Source organism: Idiotropiscis lumnitzeri, chromosome 15 (assembly GCF_059441095.1).
Source record: "Idiotropiscis lumnitzeri isolate Australia: NSW breed Sydney's pygmy pipehorse chromosome 15, RoL_Ilum_1.0, whole genome shotgun sequence".
NCBI lineage: Eukaryota > Metazoa > Chordata > Actinopteri > Syngnathiformes > Syngnathidae > Idiotropiscis > Idiotropiscis lumnitzeri.
Window position 1 is genome coordinate 10,584,229 of NC_142405.1, and position 23,780 is coordinate 10,608,008.

At 39.0% G+C, this 23,780-nt stretch overlaps 1 protein-coding gene across 1 annotated transcript in view; it reads right to left on the reverse strand.

The window, feature by feature from the left end:
• Nucleotides 1-23,780, reverse strand: part of mei1 (meiotic double-stranded break formation protein 1) — a 30,180-nt gene that overhangs the window by 1,027 nt on the left and 5,373 nt on the right. The window contains exons 7-31 of the mRNA XM_088316351.1: nucleotides 22,726-22,889; nucleotides 21,951-22,065; nucleotides 21,323-21,442; nucleotides 20,544-20,643; nucleotides 18,404-18,538; nucleotides 18,088-18,196; nucleotides 17,471-17,562; nucleotides 16,098-16,245; nucleotides 15,842-15,953; nucleotides 14,007-14,067; nucleotides 13,514-13,611; nucleotides 12,085-12,268; nucleotides 11,359-11,509; nucleotides 11,036-11,221; nucleotides 10,801-10,914; nucleotides 10,282-10,471; nucleotides 9,623-9,733; nucleotides 8,768-8,878; nucleotides 6,680-6,864; nucleotides 6,300-6,384; nucleotides 5,451-5,635; nucleotides 4,196-4,277; nucleotides 3,110-3,216; nucleotides 2,784-2,915; nucleotides 174-295 (exon numbers count right to left, since the gene is read on the reverse strand). Of these exons, the coding sequence (XP_088172477.1) occupies nucleotides 174-295; nucleotides 2,784-2,915; nucleotides 3,110-3,216; nucleotides 4,196-4,277; nucleotides 5,451-5,635; nucleotides 6,300-6,384; nucleotides 6,680-6,864; nucleotides 8,768-8,878; nucleotides 9,623-9,733; nucleotides 10,282-10,471; nucleotides 10,801-10,914; nucleotides 11,036-11,221; nucleotides 11,359-11,509; nucleotides 12,085-12,268; nucleotides 13,514-13,611; nucleotides 14,007-14,067; nucleotides 15,842-15,953; nucleotides 16,098-16,245; nucleotides 17,471-17,562; nucleotides 18,088-18,196; nucleotides 18,404-18,538; nucleotides 20,544-20,643; nucleotides 21,323-21,442; nucleotides 21,951-22,065; nucleotides 22,726-22,889 (3,199 nt within the window). The remainder of the gene's footprint in view (nucleotides 1-173; nucleotides 296-2,783; nucleotides 2,916-3,109; nucleotides 3,217-4,195; nucleotides 4,278-5,450; nucleotides 5,636-6,299; nucleotides 6,385-6,679; nucleotides 6,865-8,767; nucleotides 8,879-9,622; nucleotides 9,734-10,281; nucleotides 10,472-10,800; nucleotides 10,915-11,035; nucleotides 11,222-11,358; nucleotides 11,510-12,084; nucleotides 12,269-13,513; nucleotides 13,612-14,006; nucleotides 14,068-15,841; nucleotides 15,954-16,097; nucleotides 16,246-17,470; nucleotides 17,563-18,087; nucleotides 18,197-18,403; nucleotides 18,539-20,543; nucleotides 20,644-21,322; nucleotides 21,443-21,950; nucleotides 22,066-22,725; nucleotides 22,890-23,780) is intronic.

Below are 23,780 nucleotides of genomic sequence, written 5' to 3' on the forward strand. Positions count from 1 at the left end.
GTGAATTGCCAGACAAAATCAATAACACTGGACTGTTGCTGTTGGCAGGATAATATGGGTGTGTGTAGCAACACAATTCAGACCCTTACTGAGATATTTTGTGTGTGTGTGTGCATAGGTTTTGTTTAGCTTTAGATTGGGTCTTAGTGAGTTTCATTTGAAGTTTGGGATACAAGATGTTGCAGGCCAAACTGGAGCTTTCAGAGGGTGCCAGTGAGTCCAGGGACTGCATCACACTCCTTATTCTCTGCTTGTGCTCCTCTGTGGGTGGAGGCTGAAAGACACCACTCTGTGTCTGAATAAAAGAATCAAGATAGGCAATTTGATTTCATGAAATTCAAAGAAAATTAAGATAAGAGCTTATAGAGAACAATTACAGTTTAACAAGACATGAAAAGATAGCAAAGAATAGAGAGGAGTGGGACGTAAAACCATTTTGACAAAAGCCATGCAAAGAAAGATCAGAGAAGCTAATGGCATTTTTTAATTGGGAAAATACGGTTTGAATAGGAGTGGAGCAGTGGCTCAATGAGCTTGACTCATCTGGCAGTCAGCCAATTCTCAAAGGCATGTTAAGACATTTTCCACGTATTTTACACACATATTAGCGCCGCTATCCAAGCACTGTGCTCTCATAAGATGGAGGCAGCAGATGTCAGTAAAGATGGAATCTAATGCAACACCTGCAAACAGACCTGTCATGGGTGCAACTTATTATGAATAACATAACACACACACACACGTACACACTCAGGTAACCTTATGAACTCAAGGGCAGGAGGCAAAATATTTCTATAACAGCAGTTTGCTGACAGGTGCAGATAACTTCCTCACAAAATGAGATCTCACTATAAAACAGACAGATCAACAACAATTGCGCGTGCGTGTGCGTGCATTCGTGTAAGATTGAGTGAAACTGAGGGGGGCGGGGGGTGGAGGTGATGACAGAGCAGAACTCATATCAAGAGAAGTGTGTGTCACTCTAAAGCCTGTCTCATCACGCAAACCCTCTCATACAAATAAGCATGCACGCGCTAGTGCCGTTCCTGATTTCCAGACACACACTCCATTGGCGGAGGCCATCATTCTGTCACTTCTCCATTTGTGAGCCACTCTCAGCATACAAAACACATTTCCTCTCTGACATGCCCTGAAAGTGGCAACTAACACTTATAGAGCTGCTCTCATTCTGTTTTATACACAAACCTATCTATGCGGGATCCTACAGGGCCATAAAACATGAACAATTTCTGTGACGATTATTACTTTTATTATACATGTTTGAGTCCTTAATCATGAAAGGTTTCCCCTCTAGGGAAACCAATTAAAATGAGATGCTTGCACTCCTTTAGATTTTTGTTTGATTATCATCACAGCTAAATATGGTGGCGTTCATCAATTATTTAGCAACAATTTTAAAAATTTTCCTTTTTGCTCTTAGAACCAGTTATGCTGGTATGTGCAACATCTTCAGTTATGTTCATTGTTCAATCATTTAGAACATTGCGAAAGGTTAATAATGATAAAAACTTTGCCGGGATGCATGTGTGGCAACAAATGTTGAATAATGGAGTGGTTGGTGAAAAAAAAAAAAATCAAGGTCATTTTAGAGAAACATTGCTGATATTAGTAGTTTTTAAAGTGTAATAATTAATGTTGCTGTCGGGTAATCTTAGCAGCAAACTTGGGCTTCCCCTCATTGCATTATACTGTAATGGTCTCGTTCTGTCTTTGTTTTTTATTAATTCTTAATTAATTAATTATTTTTTTTAATAGAAAATACACAAGGACAAAATTGTTTGTACCTGTCCATAAAAAACAAAAACACACAATGGTTACTGAAATAACTTGAAAAAAGTACAATAATTACAAAGTAATTGAAACAGTTACTGAAAATTACATATTGAGACTCAAGCAACATCATTTTTCAAATTACATATTGAAATTATAGCCTTGACAAAAAGACGGGACTCTTAATATTTTGTTGAACTAGCAGCCAATGAAACCAAATATTTTTTTGAACTCCCAGTGAGCAGTCTCATGTTTGAAGGGCACATTCACAAGACTTCGTGGATCAGCTCCTTTGACAGGATTTATTTTTGGGCTGTTCAGAGTAGTGCAATGTTGTTTTTTATGTGTGTGTTTTGGGTCTTTACTCTGTTGGAGTACCATCTGCTATGACTGACACCAAACCTTCTGACACTTGGCAGCACATTTCAGTCAGGAATGCCTTAAAAATCTTGAGATTTCAAAGTACAATTCATGACACTATGTGTCGGAAGAAGCAAAGCAGCCCCAGTGTCCATCACTGTTGAGAATGAATCCAGGCTAGTCTCGTGTTCTTTTTGTCTCATCTGTCCCAAGGTCATTTTCCAACCTTTATGGCTTGTCAATATTATATTGTCATATGAGCACATTCCAGTATCATTGGTTTCAGGTTATTTCAGTGACAATTGTGTTGTCTTCTTTTCCTGCAGCAGGTTGCTACTAAAATGAGCATGAACTAGGTATTCATAATATTTCATGCTCAGTAAGACAAAGAACACCTTCGTCTTGTAATGATATTGTTTTTACATGCACACATCAAATTTGACTTTGCATCTGTATGCAAGCCATGGTGAATGCAGCACGCATATAGTACTAGTAACAAACATTTGCAGTGCGCAGATAAATGGTGATGCCGTCAATGTCAGGCATAGCTTAGGGTGTCTTGAGCGTGTCTCTCATTAGACCATCAATATGTTCAGATTTTCAAAGTCTGTTCACCACATGGACAAGGATACCTGTGTGAGGAGTAGCCTGAGGGCGTGACATGCTTCCTGGCTGAGTTTCTTAACCCCTTTCTTCTCGACGGCATCTATCACCTGGAGCAGGTCGGGCTCCCACTGTACAACCAGATTCCCGTGCCGGATAAACTGCACAGGAAGCAAACACACAGATACATGTGGCCATAGAAATGGGCTTTAACACACAGATCCACATTTGTACTTATTGTATTTTTATCACACACAGAGCCCTATGCAAAAATGTTCTTCTTAGAATTAAGATCAATAAATGATGTTTAATTCAAAGGTGTGGGGTGTGCGTGTGTGTGTGTGCAACATCTCACAAGTGTGAGGACCCTGAGAATGGCTGGATGCAGGAGGAAGTTCTCTCCGGAGGTATGCAGACAGTAGAGGAGGAATCGACTCCAAGGCTGACAAACCTCATAACTGGCTAATACACAAGACACACACATGAATAACCCCAGAAATCACGTCAAAGTTGCGCATTTCTTGATCATTAAATGCTAATTGCAAATTGTAAATAAGGCATATGTCGTAAAACTCTCATTGAATGTAAAACAACCAATGTGTGTTGCAATGTTGAGGGAAAGAAAAGAACCTCTGGATAAGTGGCATAATTAAAAGTCAAACAGGTGGTGGCATGATTGGACTAGACAAAGTTAACGATGAGAAGGAAGGGTAGCAAGGCAATGTTCAGGAGGTGTGAGGAATGGTTGAATGACAGAGGCCCGCTAGGAAGAGAATTTGGGTAAATTACACAAATGGCTTCTGACTCAGAACCTTTTCCATGAACATCTGAACCTAACATGCGATCTAAAACAATGGCGTCTTTTATTCCAAAACTGATGTGAGTGTTCTTGAATAAATAGAGCTGCATAATAAGATGGAACTGGCAAATACAAGCCACATTCTTGTAAATGTGCACTCTTGCCAGAGTGGAAAGACATAAAAAATGGCAGCCCCCATAAACGAGTTGATGCAAAGTTTTTAATATATATTTTTTAGAATAAATACTTTGTAGTTTTAAGTAAAAACAGTTGAAAAGAAGATATGCAGCGATTCAGAGGCAGCGATGTCTTTAAATTCCATGTTGTTACAAATTTTATGTTTCTGTGCTATACGGAGTTATTCTGATGTCGTTTGGTCCCATTTTGTTTATCTTGGGTTTATTTCTGCTTATCTGCTGTTATCCGCTTTGATTATGGGGCTAACAACAGGGAGAATACTTTACACTGTAAACCGGCGTCTTGTCTTTCGCAATAGTCTGAAAACGAATCTATGCGGGATATCGCTCTGACTGCGAAAAATGGAAGTCAACTGTCTGGGGATAGACTAAGTAGGGACGAGCAGCACAATAAACTGAAAGGGCAGAGCTGACATGAAATATTTTTTATGAATACAAATGATACCTGTCTGAGGACTCTTCCTCTGAAGGAAGCCAAGCACGGAACTTAAGCAGTTGACTGAGGCTCTGAGTAAAAGCTCATTCTTCTGAAGAGGACAAGTAGAGAAGTCGTTAAAAGAAGAGTTACATTATACTATTAAAATGCCATGTAACTGAATGTGCAGCATAAAAAACACATCTTGATGCTTGAGAAAAATATTAATATTACTGATATAAGATACAATCGAAACACCAAACGGAGCCAAGATGAGCATTTAATAATAAATGACTTTCCTGATGTGGCAGTTCTCTCCCAAAATATTCAAGTAGGCCAGGCAGATATATCAAAGAAACACACATTACACTAATCCTGAAGTGGAGAGGACAAGAAAGTACTGAGGAGCAAGAGTAGGAAAGGATGAGAAAGCAGGAGGGGCGGGTAGAGGTAAAAATCAGGACAAATGAAAGAAGAAGGTGAACAGAAGGAGATGTGCTGAGGTTTTTTTTTTCCTTCCACCAAACTAGGGCATCAAGAGAACATGACACAGAATAAGAAGATCAAACATGCAGGCACTATTTTTTTAACAGGATGACCCACTGGTCTGGAACATAGGTCTGCAATTGATTGGAAGATGCTTTGCATGCATTCTGTATATATTATAGTTCAAGATAAAAGTCAATTTCCAAGATCTAAATCTGTTTCTTCAACATACGCCTACGTTAATGATTTTGCATTCTTCTTAAACTTGAAAAACGGATTGGATTTTAAGATTACAATTCTTCAAGTCACTTCAATTAAGGATTGTCGTAATCTAGAAAGGCGGGAAAATTGGGGTTATTGTGCAATTCACCCGAACATCAAACCCGCATTCACAATTTAATTGGAAATGAGCCTATAGCGCTAAACAAATTCAGCGCCGTCTCTACTTGGACTCGAGAAAATTACTTTTCTTCTTTTACAACTGGCTCTTTAGTAAGACAGTAACAAGGCTAAAAAAAAAAAAAATAAATCTCCCTGGAAATGATCCAGTTTTTGGAAAGAGCAGGTAACAAATGAACAGCATTGCAGACTTAAATAAATAAACTCTACACTACTCCTCTTTATCTGTCTCTTTGCTCTCACTTGGTAACAACCGTCTGAAGGCAGGAGAGAGAGCGAGGAAGCGAGAGAATTGAGAGAGACGGACTGAAAGAATTACAAGCTGTGATGCACTAAAAATATAAACAGTAAAGTACACAGACATCATACAAATGATAGTCTCCCATCAAGGTCATCCAACCTGTAAAATAAGTCCACTGAGAGCAATTAAGAGGCACTGAGCCCCTCTGGAGCCAAGCGGGAATAATGCACCATCTTCAAGTTCCAGGGGTGTTTGGCCAACCAAGCTTGGACCAGTGGTCACACACACCAATGCAGAGGTCAAGTCAACATTGAGTAAGGCCTGCAGCAACCTCAAGTAGCTGACTGGAAAGAGAAGAAAAAAATAGCAAAAGGCAAAAATGCAAATAGCTGGGGACAAAAAACAAGGAGATGGGATTTCAAAATGTTCCAAAGCGTTATGTTTGAGTCGCAAACACAACCAACGTTAATGTCAAACAACCATCCATCTAATTTCTGTACTACTTGGTATTCATGTCATTTCCATCAATCATGTTTCCCCAAGGTTTTGTTTATTTTATGCACTAAATGTATGACCCATGTATTTTTAATGACACAATTTTTCATTCTGTCATCAAACATTATGAAATTTGTCTTGAGATTGAGTGAACGTCTGTGAGGCAGAATTGCATGCATTTCACAGGGGAGGGTTGGCTGTATTTTACTTACCACTTTCATCATGATAACTATACTTTGATAATTCACAGAGTGACTGTTCTCACTTATACTTTCGTCTTATTTGTAGATAACAGTGAAATGATACTAACTTATTGTTTTGTATCAGGGTAAAAATTACACCTAGTGCATGAATAGAAGCGTATGGAGCCATTTCAATTGCCACAACAAAAATCAAAGCGGCAAAGATGACGTTACCAATGATTATTTGAGCCATGATTGCATGCAGTCTTTCAAATTGTCACACTACTGTCATGCGATGTAGTTATAGGAATGACAATGTTGCGTTTGTTACCCAGCAAGAGAGTGTCTGTATTCCTTTTTTGAATGAGTATTCGCTGCACTGCTGTTTCCAGACTCCAACTGAGGCTTTTGTGAACCTTAAACGAAAGGGGAGAGACAAAGAAAAGGAAACAATAGAAAGTGGGGTGAGTCAGAGGAGTAACTACCTTTGGCCCAAATGCTTATTGCAAGTACAAAAGTCAGTTTTATCCTTGGCGGTGAGGAGGCAGAGGTGAGACTGAAATGCGTTGAAGACAGCAGTTTTCCAGTTTGGTCATTAAAATTAAAGCTCTTTTGTCAGATGTGCCTCATTTATGTGTGCAGCCCTTGTCTGTGTGGATTTGTAGCCTGACAGTGATCAGCACAGAGAGGAGCTACATCTACAACATGTACCTGGATGGAGTGCTCATGCTGCAAAGTGATGAGGGAGGAAAGGAGTAGATGGCTGCAGCAAAGCAGCGCTGAGGAAGGATCAGTTGAGGAGAAGACAAATGGCGCCGTGGTTGAGAATGAGGATGAGGAGAGGATTGTCTGAAGCTGATCCATCACTCTACAGTTTGAGAGTAGCATGGAGACAGCTGGGGAGGAGAAGGTGTCAGCATGTGAGGATGCACATCACGTCCTTTCACTTTGCGTGTGACTTAATCGGCACATACACAGAAGTCCACACAAACCTGGCAAACCAACACACAAAAACCCAACTCACTTATACATAACTCGTGAGCAAAATACTTAGATTTGTATTTTAAATTAAAGTAAATCCTAATATTTTATTTATGGTTAAAACTTTGGTCTGGAACCTCCCATTTTGTTTAGTTCTGGTGGGGGTTGGAACTTTTATATCCTGTATATCATTCATAAACCCATGTCTAAATACAGGCGTAGACAAACTATGGCACGGGGGGCCACATGCGGTCCGTTAAACTTTTTAATCCGGCCCGCAAAACTTAAAAAAAAATTAAATGAATAAACCTCGTTAATGTTTTATTTTCTAAATACTCTGGTGTGTCAAACACAGATATTTTGTTGTAATGCTTTTGTTCACTTTCATTTCAAATTAAATGTATTTTTTTTTCTCCGATGAGGTGAGGTTACCAAAACACTCCATCCATCTGCTCCTGGTCCGGCCCCTATGTCAAATTTTAGAACCCATAGTCGCCCACCAATCAAAAAGTTTACCCACCCCTGTCTTAAACAATTAATGAAGGCATCAGGTGTTCAGATAAAACTATTGAACTGTAAATGTTGAGCTTAGAAAGACGATTTTCACCAAGACAATTATGTGCTTCAAGCTTTGAGGGGTGATTCAAAAGCAATATTTTTGTTCCTGCGTGACTTTGTATGACAGTGTGTAACGCAAGGACCATACAGCCAGTGCGCTTTGATGATGATGAAAAAAATTCTCACAGCCACAACAACACAAATCTTGTTGAAAGCCTTCTCAGACGAGAGAAAATTGTTCTCGAGGAGCTTCAAAGAGGGACCAACTACAATTTTAGTGGCTGCATACCCTGTGTCTTTGTCCATACAATGTGAATGTCTGTAAGGTCTATCTTAAAAACGAGTACAATGGGTCTGCTGAACAAATACAGTAGACGAGAGTAGGTACATAATCATAATTGATTATTTCGCTTCGTTTTACAGACGTTTCTTACAATACAGGTGGCTTTAGACTTGTAGAGTGAGCAAAAAAAAATAAAAAATTCTTGGCAACTGCATGAGGCAACATAACCAGCGAGTGCACTTGATGTCCAATGTGTAAAAAGTATTTTGCAGAGGAGGACATTTAGGCAATACTAACTGAATATAAACAATTACTTCTGGGCTTAGGTCACATATGCCGGATGTATTTAAGACAGACAGAGAAAGACCGCTGGAGAGAACGACGAGAGCGTTATGTTGTGGCCTTTTGTTATCTTCGATGTATCTACTACTGGGTTATAAGGCACACACTGTGTTATATTGTGTTTATTTATTGAATGCTGCTTGAGTCAAAGAAATGATTGTAAATGTTGAATGTAAATACTATGTAATATCTTTTATTTTTCATGGTGCGCCACAATGGATGCAGAGACTGACATTTAAGTTTTGGTATGGCCTGAAATAATGACGGACTGACGATGACGGATGGATGACCGGCAAAATTTACCACTAGTATTTTGCTGTTTGCAATAACATAGTCTACCTAACGAATGTGCATTATTACCAGCAGAACATCTGCTGAATGCAAAAAAAAAAAAGTAAGAAAGAAATTCAATATAAAGCTCAACTTTTTGTTGCATGAAATGGATTTGTCTCCAAGGCACTTGATTGACTCATGAGCAGCCAGTGTGATATTGTATTTCTACATCTTTCTCAGTACTTGAACCAATCTTTAAACATCATTTCTGTCAAAATAACACAGAGTGCAGCTCAAGTTAAAGGCGGAATTGGCTGTTCTTGGAAAATACGCACAAATTGGAGAAAGCGAGCGTGTCAAACCTCTGTCAGTGCAGTGTGCAGGAGAGAGACTCAGCACGCAGCACAGGTAGCTAAGGGCAGGCAGCAGACTCTCTGTATTGGATTGATGCAGCCTACCTGCAATATTACTCACTTACACACACATAGAGTACATTCAAAATGAGGTCCACTGGGTCTGATCCCCACGTGCAGTGCTCACAGACATTAGTTTAAATACATCAACAAGAGGTTATGATGTGATTACCTAACTCGTGCATAACTGTGGCTCGTAAAGACCAAGTACATTTTAAATTTACAAGCTGGAAAATGTAACACCGCAAAAGGCTCCATGAATGTATGCATGGTCTCAGGCCAAGTAGTGAACTATTATAATTATTCACAGAGGGTTGATGGGATATGAACATCAAGATGCATTTATCAAAAGGTTTAATAAGCTTCATCAGCTGCAGTGAGCCATAATGTTCATGATCTTGAACATTTGCAAGGCACATGAGGAAATACAGGGAGGATAAATTAAGTCAGTGCACAGCATGCAGATGAATTGGAAATGTCCTGAGGTACACCTGTCAAGGGATCAAGATCAATCGTTCTCAAAGCCTGTGTTGTGGTTTACAGATTACAACATGGACAATGTATTCGGTCTACAAAAACATTGACAAAAAAATACCACGTAAAATCCTTTTTTAGCCTCACAGTGGTTGGGTAACAAAATGCTGATCCAGTTGGTCAGTAAAGCGCACATTTATTTGTGTTACGTAAAGGATACATGTAAAGTAAAAGGTAGGTTTTGATTACTTGGTAGAAGCTGTATTTGTCAATATTATGCTGAGTGCTGATGTCTGACGGGAGGACGAGTGTGACCTGTGTTGACCTCACCATGGTAGAGCAGCTTGAAGTGCATTTCATCCATCTTGCTGCATTGTAGGGAAGGTGGGATGCTGGCTTGAGTTACACAAAGCAGCCTGAGCACCAGAGGGAGCGAGTTAACTGCAAAAGAAAAAAAACAAAAAACAATAACTGTTCATGCTGGTTTTAACTGAACGAAAGTATGTCATTACTGTAGAAGAATAAATATTTTCATTTATCAATCTCCAGTTGAATTCTTAAAGTCACAGTTACTGTAAGTGTTTTGCGAATTTGGATTTGAACTAAACTAACTAACTTGAACTAAAGATATAAAGTACAGTATGGCAGTTACTGCAGATACACTCAACAATTAAGTTTTATGTAATATGAGAACATAAGCATTGTTTCAAGTTACAAAGCAATATGTATTAATTACTCATGAATATGACAAAAACAATCTCAGCACAGAATTTAATAAGACATGAGGAATATAATGTGTTCTTCAAGCACATGATTTAGAATTTTATCTTTGTTTTAATGAACACGGCTTTTTTTTTGTTTGTTTGTTTCAATAATGCACCAAATGACTAATTGGTATCCGTTACTAAGTGGTTATTCATATACAATCATGTGATGAATTGAAATCTGGAAACATGAATGCTTTGATACTAAATGTGACTGTTGCTTACCTTCTTCAACAAGTTTCTGCCCTTGCACATGTCCCATACTTGCGACACTAAGTTTCTGCAACACCTGGAGCAGGGCAGGTTTCAGGCTGGTACACAGCTCAGCCTCAAAATCACTTTGACCATCCAATAGAACTATGAAAACTGACATTGCTCGTTCTGCAAGTGAGGCCTCCCTGGTGCAAACTATGTCCTATATGGTAAGAGAGTCAAAAAGAAAAAAAGTTTTGTAACAGAATATAGCACTTCATCTGTCCTTGACTTTGCCAAATCAAACCAGTTGCTACAGGTTAAAGATGAACTTAACTCAAGTGTTGTCTGACCTTGATCAGTCAGATCTAATTTTGAGTCGCATCCTACGTGTTTTAGACTGGCGCAGTGGCATAGGTGTACAGTTACAAAATGACACATCATGAAAATGGCAGTTCGCTGAGACGTGAAGGTCACCAATCCTCCCCTCTGTGGGATGGCGAACTCCAATTTCCACAATATTTCTGAAGTCCATGTCTATCTTTATCATACCAGGAGGATCAGGATGACAGATGGGTACTTCTTTAACACAGACAGAAGCTCCACAATCTCCTCCTGTTCTTCTCCCTTCCCAGCACATCTCTTCTCTTCAACATGTCTGCCTGTCTACACACACGAAAAACACCACTTTGACGAGTCTACACTAGAATAGAACCAATTTGGAATTTAAAAAAAAAAAAAAAAAAAAAAACACAATATGAGAGGGAATAAACAAAACGCTTTTCACCACAGTCAGCTCTTCATCGGTGGACTGTGCTTGTTTGGTCAACCAAAGTTCCAAGACCAGGGCCCCAAATTTTTCATTAAGCAGTTCATGCCCACAAATGAAGTTTAGGATGGCAGGATGGTGGATGAAAATTGATGAGAAACTTTGACAGGAGGAGAGGGCTTTGTTGATACAATCCAACGGAACCTTGAATAGGTTGACGAGAGAAGGGGAAACATAGGAGTGCTGGGGTTTGTGCTGCCACACCAGAAAAGTATAAACTGAAAGTGAAACAAGAGAATAAAGCATGATGTGAATATGCCGTGTTATGTCAACTGAGTTACCCCATCAAGTGTGTTGCTCTCATCCTGCGTCACTGCTAACAGGTAAAGAGAAGCCCGCAAGACCAAGGTAGGGAGGGTGCTGCTGCCTTCCTCTTGCACTGAACGCAACAGCCACACTACACAGGAAAACACCGTCTGGTCTGGGAGGAGCCTAGTGCATACACGGAGAAGGCAAGACATTTCCAGATTCATACACAGAACTGCATCAAAAAGTACAACTTAAGGCCACAGATGCATTTAGTCTGAATGTCGTGAATGGCAAAAAAAAAAAGACATAATGGATAATCCTATTGAAGAGTTAACATTCAGACTTATTCTTTCTCAACGTTCCCCAGAAAGACAAATATAATCTTTCTTTATGCACTTTGCTAGTTACACTTTTGACATCCTCATCAAAAAAAAAAAAATCGGTGTATAATTGCCACCCATAAAAATGCATTGGGGAAAACAAATAAAAATCAACCAACCACTGCGTTTTCTATAAAAAGCGGGTGAAAATGGGTTGCACCAAAGAAAAAAAACGTTTGAAAAACAAATGCAAAGAAATCAGTAGGGGTCCACTGAGTACTGCATAATTAGCTTCCAATAACATCAAGAGTACTTAAGACCTTATTTATTTATTCATTTCTTTCTTTTTTTCCATTTTTTTTTTTAGATGTATCAACATCTTAAGTCCACTCTATGGGGATGGACGGGGCCCGATCATTGTTTCAAATCTGTCGTTACCTGTCTCCTTGCTGCAGGGCAAGCTGTAGTATTATCAGCAGACAGTATTGAGTGGCTCTCGGGCCTTTATAATCACACAGTTGGAGCCCTGGGGACTCGCGCAGCAGTGTCGGCCAGTCTGAAAGCTGACAGCAAAGAGCGGAAAGATTGTGCTCCAGGAGAGTTTCTATTTCTTCTGTATCTGCTTTGGAAACCATGGAAATAGAAAAGGCAAGTAGTAATCATTCACCAAACATTGTTCTTCATAAACGTATAATTATTTACTTCATTGGAATATTAACAAAGGTAAGAAAAATATGGATCATGCAATTTCTGTGCAACTGTAAATTCCAAAATGAAACTTGATGTTTTCGCCATTATTGACTTGTTGGTAATGCACGTACGATGCTGCACTTAAAAATTGAGAGAACATGTTTTTGACAGAGGAAGTGGGGGAAAAAAAGAGGCTGGCCACTGAAATATGGAACCCAAAAGAGAATAGCAAATGTCTACATGAAATATAAGAGTGAGATTCTTTTTTTGTTTTTTTAATTACCACAGTATTTTACTCATAAGGGAATTGCAGACAATGATTAGGGACGTTTATGTATGGCTAAAAAGTTAATCAAGCCTCTAAAACGGAAGACAATAAGTCACTCGGAGATTAAATAAAGAACCAGGGCGGGAATAAATTCAGAGTGGCCAAGGAGTAATAAATATTGAGTAATGGCCCACCGATACATTACCCCGACTGGAGCAATCGCGACATGACACTGTAAATAAATGCAGTCGTTAATATGGAGTGGTTCTCACTTTTGCAGCGACGACAATTTCCACTTTTCACGAATGTCTGATGTCATTTCAAATCATGATTGGTGCAATTAGTGCCCCATTATTCACAGAAAACGTTTGTGGTCAAAGGTTGCTGAAGCTGGAAAAGAGTGCCTGGTTCACCATTTCATCTCTATTCTAGTTCATCTCAAAGGTGTTTGATTGGGGCAGTGCACCGACACACAAGCCCTTTCAAACACTTTTTTTCTCAGAAGGCAATTGCGAAAGGAGAAGCGGGGTAATCATGGGCAAGCTGCCGTCGGTCTTAGATGACTGCACACGGCCTTGTCTGTTGCCAAAAGAGCGACGCAAACGTAATGTAGATTTTCAGATGATAAGTTCACAGTAGATGATTGGAAATTTGGACCCATCACCCAAACTCATTGAAGGCAGAGTAGAAGAAAGATGAGGGAGTAAAACAGAATGCAGATTAAGAGCAAGTAATAAAAAAATCAAGAAACAGCGAAAAGCAGAACAGTTGGTGTTCAAATATATCATCCATTCATATTTTGATCAAGCAAACCTTGACATCGAATTTCAGACTCACAAACTAAATCAGGAAACAGTAAGGGGGTTTGCACTCTGTGTGTGGTGCTTCTGTGCGCTTGTATCTGCCTACCCTGCTGGGAGGTGCCAGAAGCAGGTACTGACTTAGACAGCAAACACATACTGAGTTTCTGTAGGAAATTACAGCAAGCCACATTTAAATGTGCGTTTCTGAAAGAAAATGTGAGAGAAAATAAGTATTAAAATATGGAAATGACGGAAAGAGTGCTGTTAGTCATAAAAATACAGAATGAGGGCACGCTAAAGGAACAATTCAGCAAAGCATCAACTGCACGTGATGCCACGACCATCATTTAGTTTTAGTTTCAACAATAAAACTCTGCAGCTTCTTTAAAACGTTGTTCAGTTTTGCTTTATGCTTACAGTGCCTGCAGCATTTTAGACCATAAACACATAAAGAACGAAGAAAGCTGTATAGGCGATACAGAGAAACAGAATATGGTTTCCAACTTTCTGGGGCACCATGAGCAAAAAAGACACATGTTCACACACAAATACATTAGCGTAGCAGTTCTGTATTCGCAGGTTATCCCGTTACAATGTACCTGTTTCCCACGCAGAAAATCCCTTTGTGCTCCAAAGCCAGCTTGTAGAAACCAGATGATGCTGGAGGGAGGAAAAGGTAAAGAAGACGGATGAGACAGCAAGTAGGGGTAAGATGGGCAGGCAGAATTTTACAACGTAGACGGCAGAAGGAAATGAAAATATAAGGCTGTCGTACACTCAGCATCTTTTACGAAAACACACACGTGGACATCAACAACTGTACCATAAATATTGAATCTACTTTTTCTTGCGTCACCCACCACGATTCAATCACATGACTTGTTTGGCACAGTTTTTACCCTTCCAGACACAACGCATCCATTTTTATGTAGGCTTGAGACCGCCCGTGGCACTGGCCATGAATCCCACCCGCACCATCTGTATGAACGATCGCAGCATTTATCACATCCACTTTTTCTTTTTCCTTTTGACCACAGCCATTTACATGGAGCTTCATTTTCTCTTACTGCAAATTAATCTTCTCTTCGGTCTTCATTGAGCTTTCTCACTCTCTCTTTGTACTGTCAAAAGCTTTCTAGATTTACAAAGCCACAATGTAGCTCATTCTGACCTTCTCTGTCTCTTTCCATTACCACCCTCAAAGTAAATAGCCATGGAATTATACTGTTACTCACAAATACTCACTTCTGTACCAATCTAACTTTGACACTTATTTGTGTGGCTCACTAACTTTATTCCTTGATAGTGCCAACAACTCTGCACATCGCCCGTGTTTTTAGAAATAAGCACCAACACACTTTTACTCCAGTTCTCCGGCACCTTCTCAGCCTCGAGAATTCCATTGAATTAACGAGCAAAAACTGCACAGAAGCTTCCGTACCTCTACAGGTGTGCCATCAGGACCAACTGCCTTTCCATTTTTCATTTTGTGCCTTCTAATTCCCCTCTTATTAATCAACGCTGCTCAATGGTCCACCCCAATTGCCTCTTCTACCGTCCCTTCTCTCTTATTTTCCTCATTCATCACAACTCAACGCATTCTGTCCGTTTGTCTAGCACAATCGTCTTTTTTTAATAACCCTAACCAGCTGCACATTTTTCCCCATCACTATTTTGTCTGTCTGGCCGACCTGCATTGTGCTTTTTTTCCCCATCATCATGTGTCCCGTGTTTGTCCTTTGCCCCCTCTACTATCGTCTAATGTCAAATCTCCTTTGTGGTTGTCTCCTCTCCTAAGTCCTCTCACGTTCCACTTCTTTGTAGCTTTGCCCTTTCTTTGAATGCTTTCATGCACGTTAAGGCTCCACCAACAAGTCTCCTTAAAGACCAAACCATATGACCCTCAAAGTATCTTTACTTTATACCAAACTTACTCATCGCCCCCGTTGCCTTCACCAATGTGCCCATTAAAATCTGAATGCAACAGTCATGACTCTCCACCTTTCTCTAGCTCCTTCCAAAATTTGTCTCTCTCTTGTAGTTCATATCCTAACTTTGGTGGATATTAAGAACCAAATTACATGAACCATAACACATTTGATTTCAAGTTTTAGTCTCATCATTCAATCTCCCAACTTTCAGATATCCTTTAAAATAACTCCAACTCAATTTCTCTTCCCAGCTACACCGTGGTAAAATAATGTGATCCCCTGCCCCATAAGCCACCTGCTGTCCCAATCATCATTTAAAAAAAAATGTTCATTTCATACAGTTATTGTCCAGACCACAAGAGGATACTGTAGTAACTAGAACTTCATGATCAGGATGATTCTATGGACACTGAATGTTGGCTATTAGATTAGTGGCCTACATCACCCTGAAATCAAGAACGTACTCACACTGAAATAAATTAAAACTCTGGAATTTCACTGACCCATCTTCTTTGCAAAGGCTGGCATGAAAGATGGAAGGAGGATGAACAGGGATGACAAGATTGTGTAGAAGACCTCTAATATCCGAGGATTCGCTGCATATTCACACAGCCTCTATGTACACAAACAGACACGCACTAAAATGAAACCTGCACACAACTGAAAATTCCTTGACAAGATTTATTAGTGTTTGTAATGCATTTAAGATGAGCAGATGATTAAACAGGTGTTGGAAGAGTGCGCGTCGGCAACACTCACAACAACGGTGGGAATCCAGACGGAGTCACAACACCGCAGCAGGCATTGGCAAAAAGACTCGAGTGAGTCAGGGCCATGGCTGTTCTTCGTTGGAGCTGTAAATGTGTTCTCCCTCAGAACAGGATCTGATGCACACTCCTCAGCCAATCTAGCAGGCATATACATAGTCATTTAGAGTTTTTGCCGACAGTTTGGACAGATTTGATGATTTTGCCTTTATAAATGACCAGAATGCATTTGAAATTACTTGTGTTCGGAGGTTGATATTCTTTTTTCCTTTTGTTTTGGCTTTTAGCATTAAGGGCCATGATGCAGACCTTAAACTCTTTTTTCACACCTACAGCACACCTCACCACCTGTTCTGCTGCTCTCAAACAAGTCCTGTGCGATACTATCAGACTTCTCAGCCACTCCAGCTTTCCTCAAACAAGGTCACAGTTCCTCTCTCGATACCCTGTTCTTTCTAGAGATCCATCAAAGAAGAAAATGCCGCTCCTACACTTGTATGATTGACATTTAAGATGACCTCTCTACAAAACGTTTATTTTTGTTTTATATTCTCTATACGTGTATCTACACAGTATAGTTTGATGTCTGCACTCAAAGATTACATTTGATAAAATAGTGCTTTTGAAACTAAAACTAACAAAGCTTTGCTCTGACCTCCTTAACTGTAGCTGCTCAAGCACGACAATGCGATATCAGCGAGCTGTTTTTTTTTTTACAGAAACCTGGATAAATAACAAAACGCCAAGCTCGTCCATCCAGTTTAAGACCCATTCCATCCTCATTGGAGACCGCACTGTTGCCAAGGGAAAAAACAAAGAAAGTGGAGAGTGCATCGTTGTCAACAACAGATGGAGTGCAGATGTTTAGGAGACACAAACGCTGCTCCACGGACATCAAACTGCTGATAGCAACTTGCAGAATGTTTTATTTACCGATAGATCAGTGCTGTGCTCATGTTGGCAGGACATATTCCAAAACGAGCCAACAAAAATGCAGCACTAGCTCGACCACATGATGTCATTGACGAAGACGAGACTCATGCTTCTCTCTCATTTTCCTCATTCATCAAGTCCTCAACGTATTCTTTCCATCTATTTCCATCTCCATCCTTTATCACCCTAACCTACTGCACATGATTTCCCATTGCCATCTCTTTGTCTTGTCAAGCTGTACAGATCATTCTCTGCTTTTATACTGTCGGCCTGTCATATATATAAAATTCACAAAAATGTCACATGTCCAAATATTTTAGACCACTTTAACACCTTTGACGCATTCAACATAAAATGTCCCTAATTGATCAATACCTTAAAACCAATAGAAGTGGAAAGTCTACAACTGAGTTTCACATTTTCCAGCCTGACCTGCAAGCAGTCTGAAAACAAAGCAGGGAGTGGAGCAGAAATCCTTCTGAACACGATTCCAGACTGTTGTGCTCTGACTTCTTCAAACTCACCTATTGATATAGAAAACGATTGGAAAACGTAAGATAAAATACAGAATAAGTGAGGATGGCGTGGACATCAAGAAAAGCCATGTACACACATTTCGATTTTTCGACATGAGCGGTTTTTGATTGTTACTGAACATGTTTCTGATTGTCGACTCAACGTTTTCAGAGCAGATTAGAGAGAAAAACAAAAACGCTCTAAACATTCACATTGCAGAATATTTTGGTCAAGATCATACAGTTGATATTTAGGCGTGTACCAGGCTTTAGACATCAAAATCATAACACAAAGTTAATTTTGCCAGAGTTTTAGTAACTTTCATCAATGACAAGCTAACGTAGCAGGAAAAAAAATAAATTAGGTCAGAGGAATTTGAAAATGCAGACCAACGGGTAACTGGTGACTGATGATGCAAGAAAAGCACAGGATTAAAAAAAAAAAAAAAAAAAATCAAGGCATATAATTTCTATGCAGCTTATTTAAATGCACAATATTTTACATGACTATAATAGATATGAATACAAACTCACTCGACTGTGCCGATTGCTAGAGGCAGGAAGCTCGGGGAATCTGTTTGTGATGGCCCCCACAATTCCTTGTAACTCCTGATATTGGACTGGTCTGGACTGGTGGTTCAATCTGGAGAAGTTTTGAGTTTTATGGCTTGCAAAAGTTTGTGAAGGTAAGACTTCACGGGAAACATTTTTTTTTTCTCTATCAAATCAATCCAATAAAATTAATGTAATCAGAATACTGTGTTCATGACTGAAGGCAAGTTTGGATGTCAATCAATAAAAAAAGGAAGCGAGCATTATAATTTATTGTGGCTATCATATTTGTTTGTACCGAAAGAGGGTGGAGGCAGCGTTGGCAGCCTGCGCAGCCACTCTTAGGCAGGGAGAGGAAAGTCCACAAACCACAGCCTTTGAAACTGCAACAAATGCTGGAGGACTGAGGAATAAGTGCACATTTGTAGGCTGCCTGCACACAAATACAACAACACATAATTAAATGTAAATCACCTGACTTTATTTAGGCTTCCTAGAGCTTAAAACAAGTTCAATTCTTTACTTTTTAATTCCATTAAAAATTCCATTTTATTCGTGATTCTGTGATATTACCCCAGAAAAGAGTCAATTTTTTTTATTTAGAGATTTTAGACCATTTACAATCATAAACTGACATTACTTGACACGTGGTAATAAAATGAGAATTTTGAAAGATTGAGTTAAGACATTTTGATGCCAATGGAAAAAAAAAACATTGCTAATATATTCATGGATTCAATGCATTTTGCAACAATTAAAGTATCAGCCAGAAACCTGTTAATATACATCGAAATAAAGTAATCTTTTTAGTACTGCATTAGCTTTTGAGAAATGGTGATTAAAATCTCAAAAACAAGCTGTTTAATTTGATGTAAATCATGCCCAATTGTTTGTTGTTTTAATCAACATTCTCACTCCTTAACCTACACGAGACACCGAGATGACTAACATAATAAATAGGACCACTATTGACATTCCAAATATTGACGTTTGCCACTGCTACATTATGCAGCAACAAAACGATTGTCTCGCCGTAGCCACAATAGTGGTCTGCCTTTCAACTCTTTGCGTATGCACACGCACGCATGGACGCGCACGCGGACACATGCACGTCCTAACGTAGCCTTAGCTTCAACGGTTTTATGCGACGCACAAGGTTCTACTTGGCTCTAATATCCGTGATGAGCTTTCATGTGACTGACTGGGACTCTGTACTGTACTTTTGCTTGTTCAACACTTAAAGAGTACGTTGTGAGTTATACGGCATTGTGTCACGCAGTGTGAAGGACACCTTTTCGTAAGTTATCTATCTTGTCGTTTGTGAACGGGGAACATCCAATTAAAATTATGTCAATCTTCCAAAAATGTGGCAGTGTTTTGCAAGCTGCTGATATACAGACACTTACAAGCCAGCAGACAGTTCATTTAAATCTAATTAAACTTTCTCGTGTAAATCATAAAGTGTTGAGCATACATAATTTCACATCCTTTCAAAAGTGAGCATTCAATACATTTCCTAGTAAGCAGAAGTTACATGTTCATTATATTGATGATAATTTTTTATGGTTGAATTATTGTTATGTTAAAAGGTTTTAAATATCAAACATTTTGCTTTGCCAGACTTCAACTGCACTTCAGACTGCGTTATTGTGGCTCTTTAGTTACTGCATTGAATTGAATTAAATTTGTTTGAAAATAATTTTTAAAAAATGTGTGTGTGTGCAGTGTACACGGAGACATCTTATTATAATGGCTCAAATTATTATTTTTTTTTTCATGTAGTATGCCTTAAAAACAACATATACGATAACTCAAGCTCTCTAACATATCTGTCGGGTGCACTCATACTCATACTTATGTGTACTTTATTACACTACGAAAAACAAGGTAATAAGTACATTTGCAGTGGCAATTAAAAACTACTCGCATATACTAATGACACCACTGGTATAATAACTCACTGCAAATTCAGACATTTTGAGAACTACTGTGCATAAAAAAAAGCCGACAAAATTTAACAGCAAATAGGGTTTAGCTACTCATTTGCATATTTGTGTTTTTTTTTTCAATAATAAGAACAAGAACAAGCAGGAAGTGAAGAAAGCTGCAGCAGAGGCCTGGCAGAGCACCACCAGAGATGACGTCCATGGATTCGAGACTTTGGGGTGTCCTTCATTGCAAAGTATTGAAAAGTGATCTGATTTATGATTATGTGAGGTTGTCCAAATACGCTTGGCCCCTTAAAAAGTTGGATGCTCATATAAAATGTGTTATATTTCGTACACCTACACTTGCTGCACATTGTCAATGTTTAAATATTTATAGACCTGACTATGTGAGGATCTCACCAATTTTAACTCAACTCATTATACACATTAGACACGTTACGAGTGTAGTGCTCTCGTTTTAAAACAGTTTTTGGTACTGTGTAGGCCCACCTTTCCAATATCTTAGTGAGGAGGAAAAGGCCTTGCTTCAGCACATCGACATTGGTCAGCTGCAGGGCTTGCTTCAGACTGCGCACCAGAGATTCAATACCTAGCACACACACAAGAACATGTCCATAATGCTTCACAGAATGACTTGCAACCATGCAAAGGACAGAATGGCATCCAAATCTATTCAAAACATATTTGAATAGTATCATTCCAGGACAGAGCCACTTTGTAATTGTAAAGAAAATTTTTGGCTGACTTTGCTTTTTAAAAAAAAAAAAAAAACATGCTTCAAATTTGAATACATGACACCCACCAAAAATGCCAGCATTATAACCTTCCAATGTACTTGTACAAGACTAAAGTGAATCCAATTCCCACTAAAATTAATGAAATCAATGACCAATCATTATTTCGATTTATGAAAGATCCCTTTCCTCTGTTCTTAGTTCTTTATCTTACCATGACATTTTGGGCAAGGCTGAAATCAAGCAAGCAAAGTTGGACGAGTTCAGTGATGAAAAACCCGAGTGGTGGAACTGGGCGAACGGTGACTACAGACCAGGCCACACATCCCAGTCTGATGTAAAGATTCTTCCAACTTCTAACTCCATGACATTTCTTCCATTTTAGACCTTACAGGGATTTAATCACAATTGTGTACAAATACTTTTCTTCATATAATAAGTGGGCACGTTGCTGGACATTTCAAGAATTTGCTATTATTTACCACCAGTTCAAAGCAAACAGAGCAAAAGAAAACTGGATGACGGCTCCCTCACCATAAACTGAGTGACATTGGGAGAAGAAGAGTGGGTCTTCAATCAGTAACACCAAACAGCTGTAGACAGACCACAGCAGCACCTCATTGCTTGTGTCAGCCAGCCGGTCAAAGAGAAACTCTAAGTTGAATGAGAGAGGGGGCGGAGGGGATTCAGTCAAAGGAGATCTAATAATTAATTAAACAATAAGGGCTCTATATTCATGACCAAAACATTTAAACTGAACGGGTGGAGCCGCTTTCATTGGCCAGTCAGTAAGTCACTTCCAAAATTACGCAAACGCCCCTTTCCAACTGGGCCCCATCTATGAAAATAACAAAAGAAAGAAAACTTTTAACCTTGACTTGCACTGGGTATGAAAATGGAGCACAAGGGCGGAGCTTCTCATGAACAGATTTTAAATGAAACGGGAGGTGCCACTTTGATGGTCGGTGAATAAAGTCAGCTGTGTTCACACCCACAACGGTGCAAAATACAATTTTTTAAAGTTTAGCACACAGCTCCAGCTTTAAAGGGTCTGCAAAATTACCGACACTTGATCCCACCTTTGTGCATAGCTAAACCGGAACTTGCGCTGAGCATGAAAATAGAGCCCTAAGTGTATCTGATGTGTATATGCACATTTTACCTGGTATGTCAGCTTTAATAAAAGGAACATTGTACTGAGTGGGTGAATGAACAAGAATAGCTGCGATACACTTTGCACTGGTCACCTGCAATGTATCATCACCACTCAGCAGTAACTGGAAATAGAAAATGGGCTCTGTTAGAAATCAGCAACCACACACAAACATTTTGCATGGTTTCCAAAACAATAACAATTATTGTTTGGTTTAACGTTGACACCCTGTGATAAAGCGGTATAAATTTGTCTTGATATGATATCCAATTAGAGCTTTTTTTTTTTTTCTTTACTCTCTGGCGTAAATGTCATGTTTTGAGGGAAGAGTTTAGTCGGAAAAAAAAGAAGAGGAGGAAGACTAACATGGGATTTCCTCTGAACGGCATGAATTCTGTTCAACCCTGTTGTTTGGTTTAACTCTAAAGTCAGGGAAGCGAGGGGAATGCTTGTTGCTTCATCTACTTTTTGGTCCATTTGATAAGAAGGCTTACTAATGTTTATCTTGACGATTGATTTGATCTACTAGTAGATAATTGATATTAATGTATGAATGTTCAAAGTCACAAATATAAGTCCAAGATGCGGTTCTGCTCCATCACCCAACATGAGATAAGCTAACCCAACATCATCTACACATTGATTTCCCAGACACGAAGCAAAAATATTTATCCAGAGCAGAACCCCTTGATTCCCTTTGCAAAGACACATTAATCCAGGATTAGTCTTTCTCAGTATCCAAATGCAAGTTATGGTCATGCAGGCAGGATGTTTGGACAGAGACCTTTTTCAGGATGAGAGGGAGATGGCAGTGGTCAGGAGTCTGTTGCTCTTGGTTTTGGCTGTTGGAAATGGTGTTCTGATTCTGGCTACACATGAACTGATCACCAGTATGGCTCATAAGAACTGAAACTGCCTCTCCCCACTGCACTAGAATCCACAGCAGTGCTATGAGATGGAAGATATGGTGCCAAAACAATTAACATCATAAAACATACAGAGCATTGTTATGTTGATAATTGCACAAAAAATGTTTTAGTCTAGATCTGTTCTGGAAATAGTCATCTCTGGGACATCACATCAACATGATACTCTAACAATTCTGTTTGAGGACTATAAAGTGCTGAATAAATGCAATTTGCTGATACATAGCATGAATAAAACACCGTGGTTTAATATACACCAAAGTGTTGAGGTCATCAAAAAAATAGAGCACATTAAATTTTAATATGAACCCTACAAGTCTCATGTGGAGGGTTGAACAATGTGTGACAAGAAGCATTATAATGTGGGCCAATCTACATTCAAGTGTCACGGTATCTCAACTCAACTCATGGACTGAGTGCCCAGCTGCTGATTGGACATTTCCACATAGATCCTCAACTTTCAGTGGGGAGAATTTAAATGAAATACAATTGGTACAGCATGTCATTTCAAAATACATCCCATAATCATGTAGTAAATGAAATGCAGTTTTGCCATGTGAAGAGAATAAAAGAAGAATATGAACTTTCTCAACCGTGCATAGTGCAAGATATTAGAATAAATCATAATCCTTTTCTGAATCCTGAATGATGCCTTTTTCAAATTGGCCATTAAGGCAGACTTGGTGAATATTCTCTGCAACCCTAAAAACTAGCCAAGTTGAGAAATATAAGCCATGATTTATTAATAATAGTAATAATAATCACGGCAATAAATAATTTTCACTTCAGCTTTCCAGGAATTAGAGACTATTACATTGTGGCTAAACTCTAAGACACATGAATACTAGTACTAAGTTTACTTCAGTCATTAAAAAAAATATATATATATTATGACGTCAAATCGCATAACCCA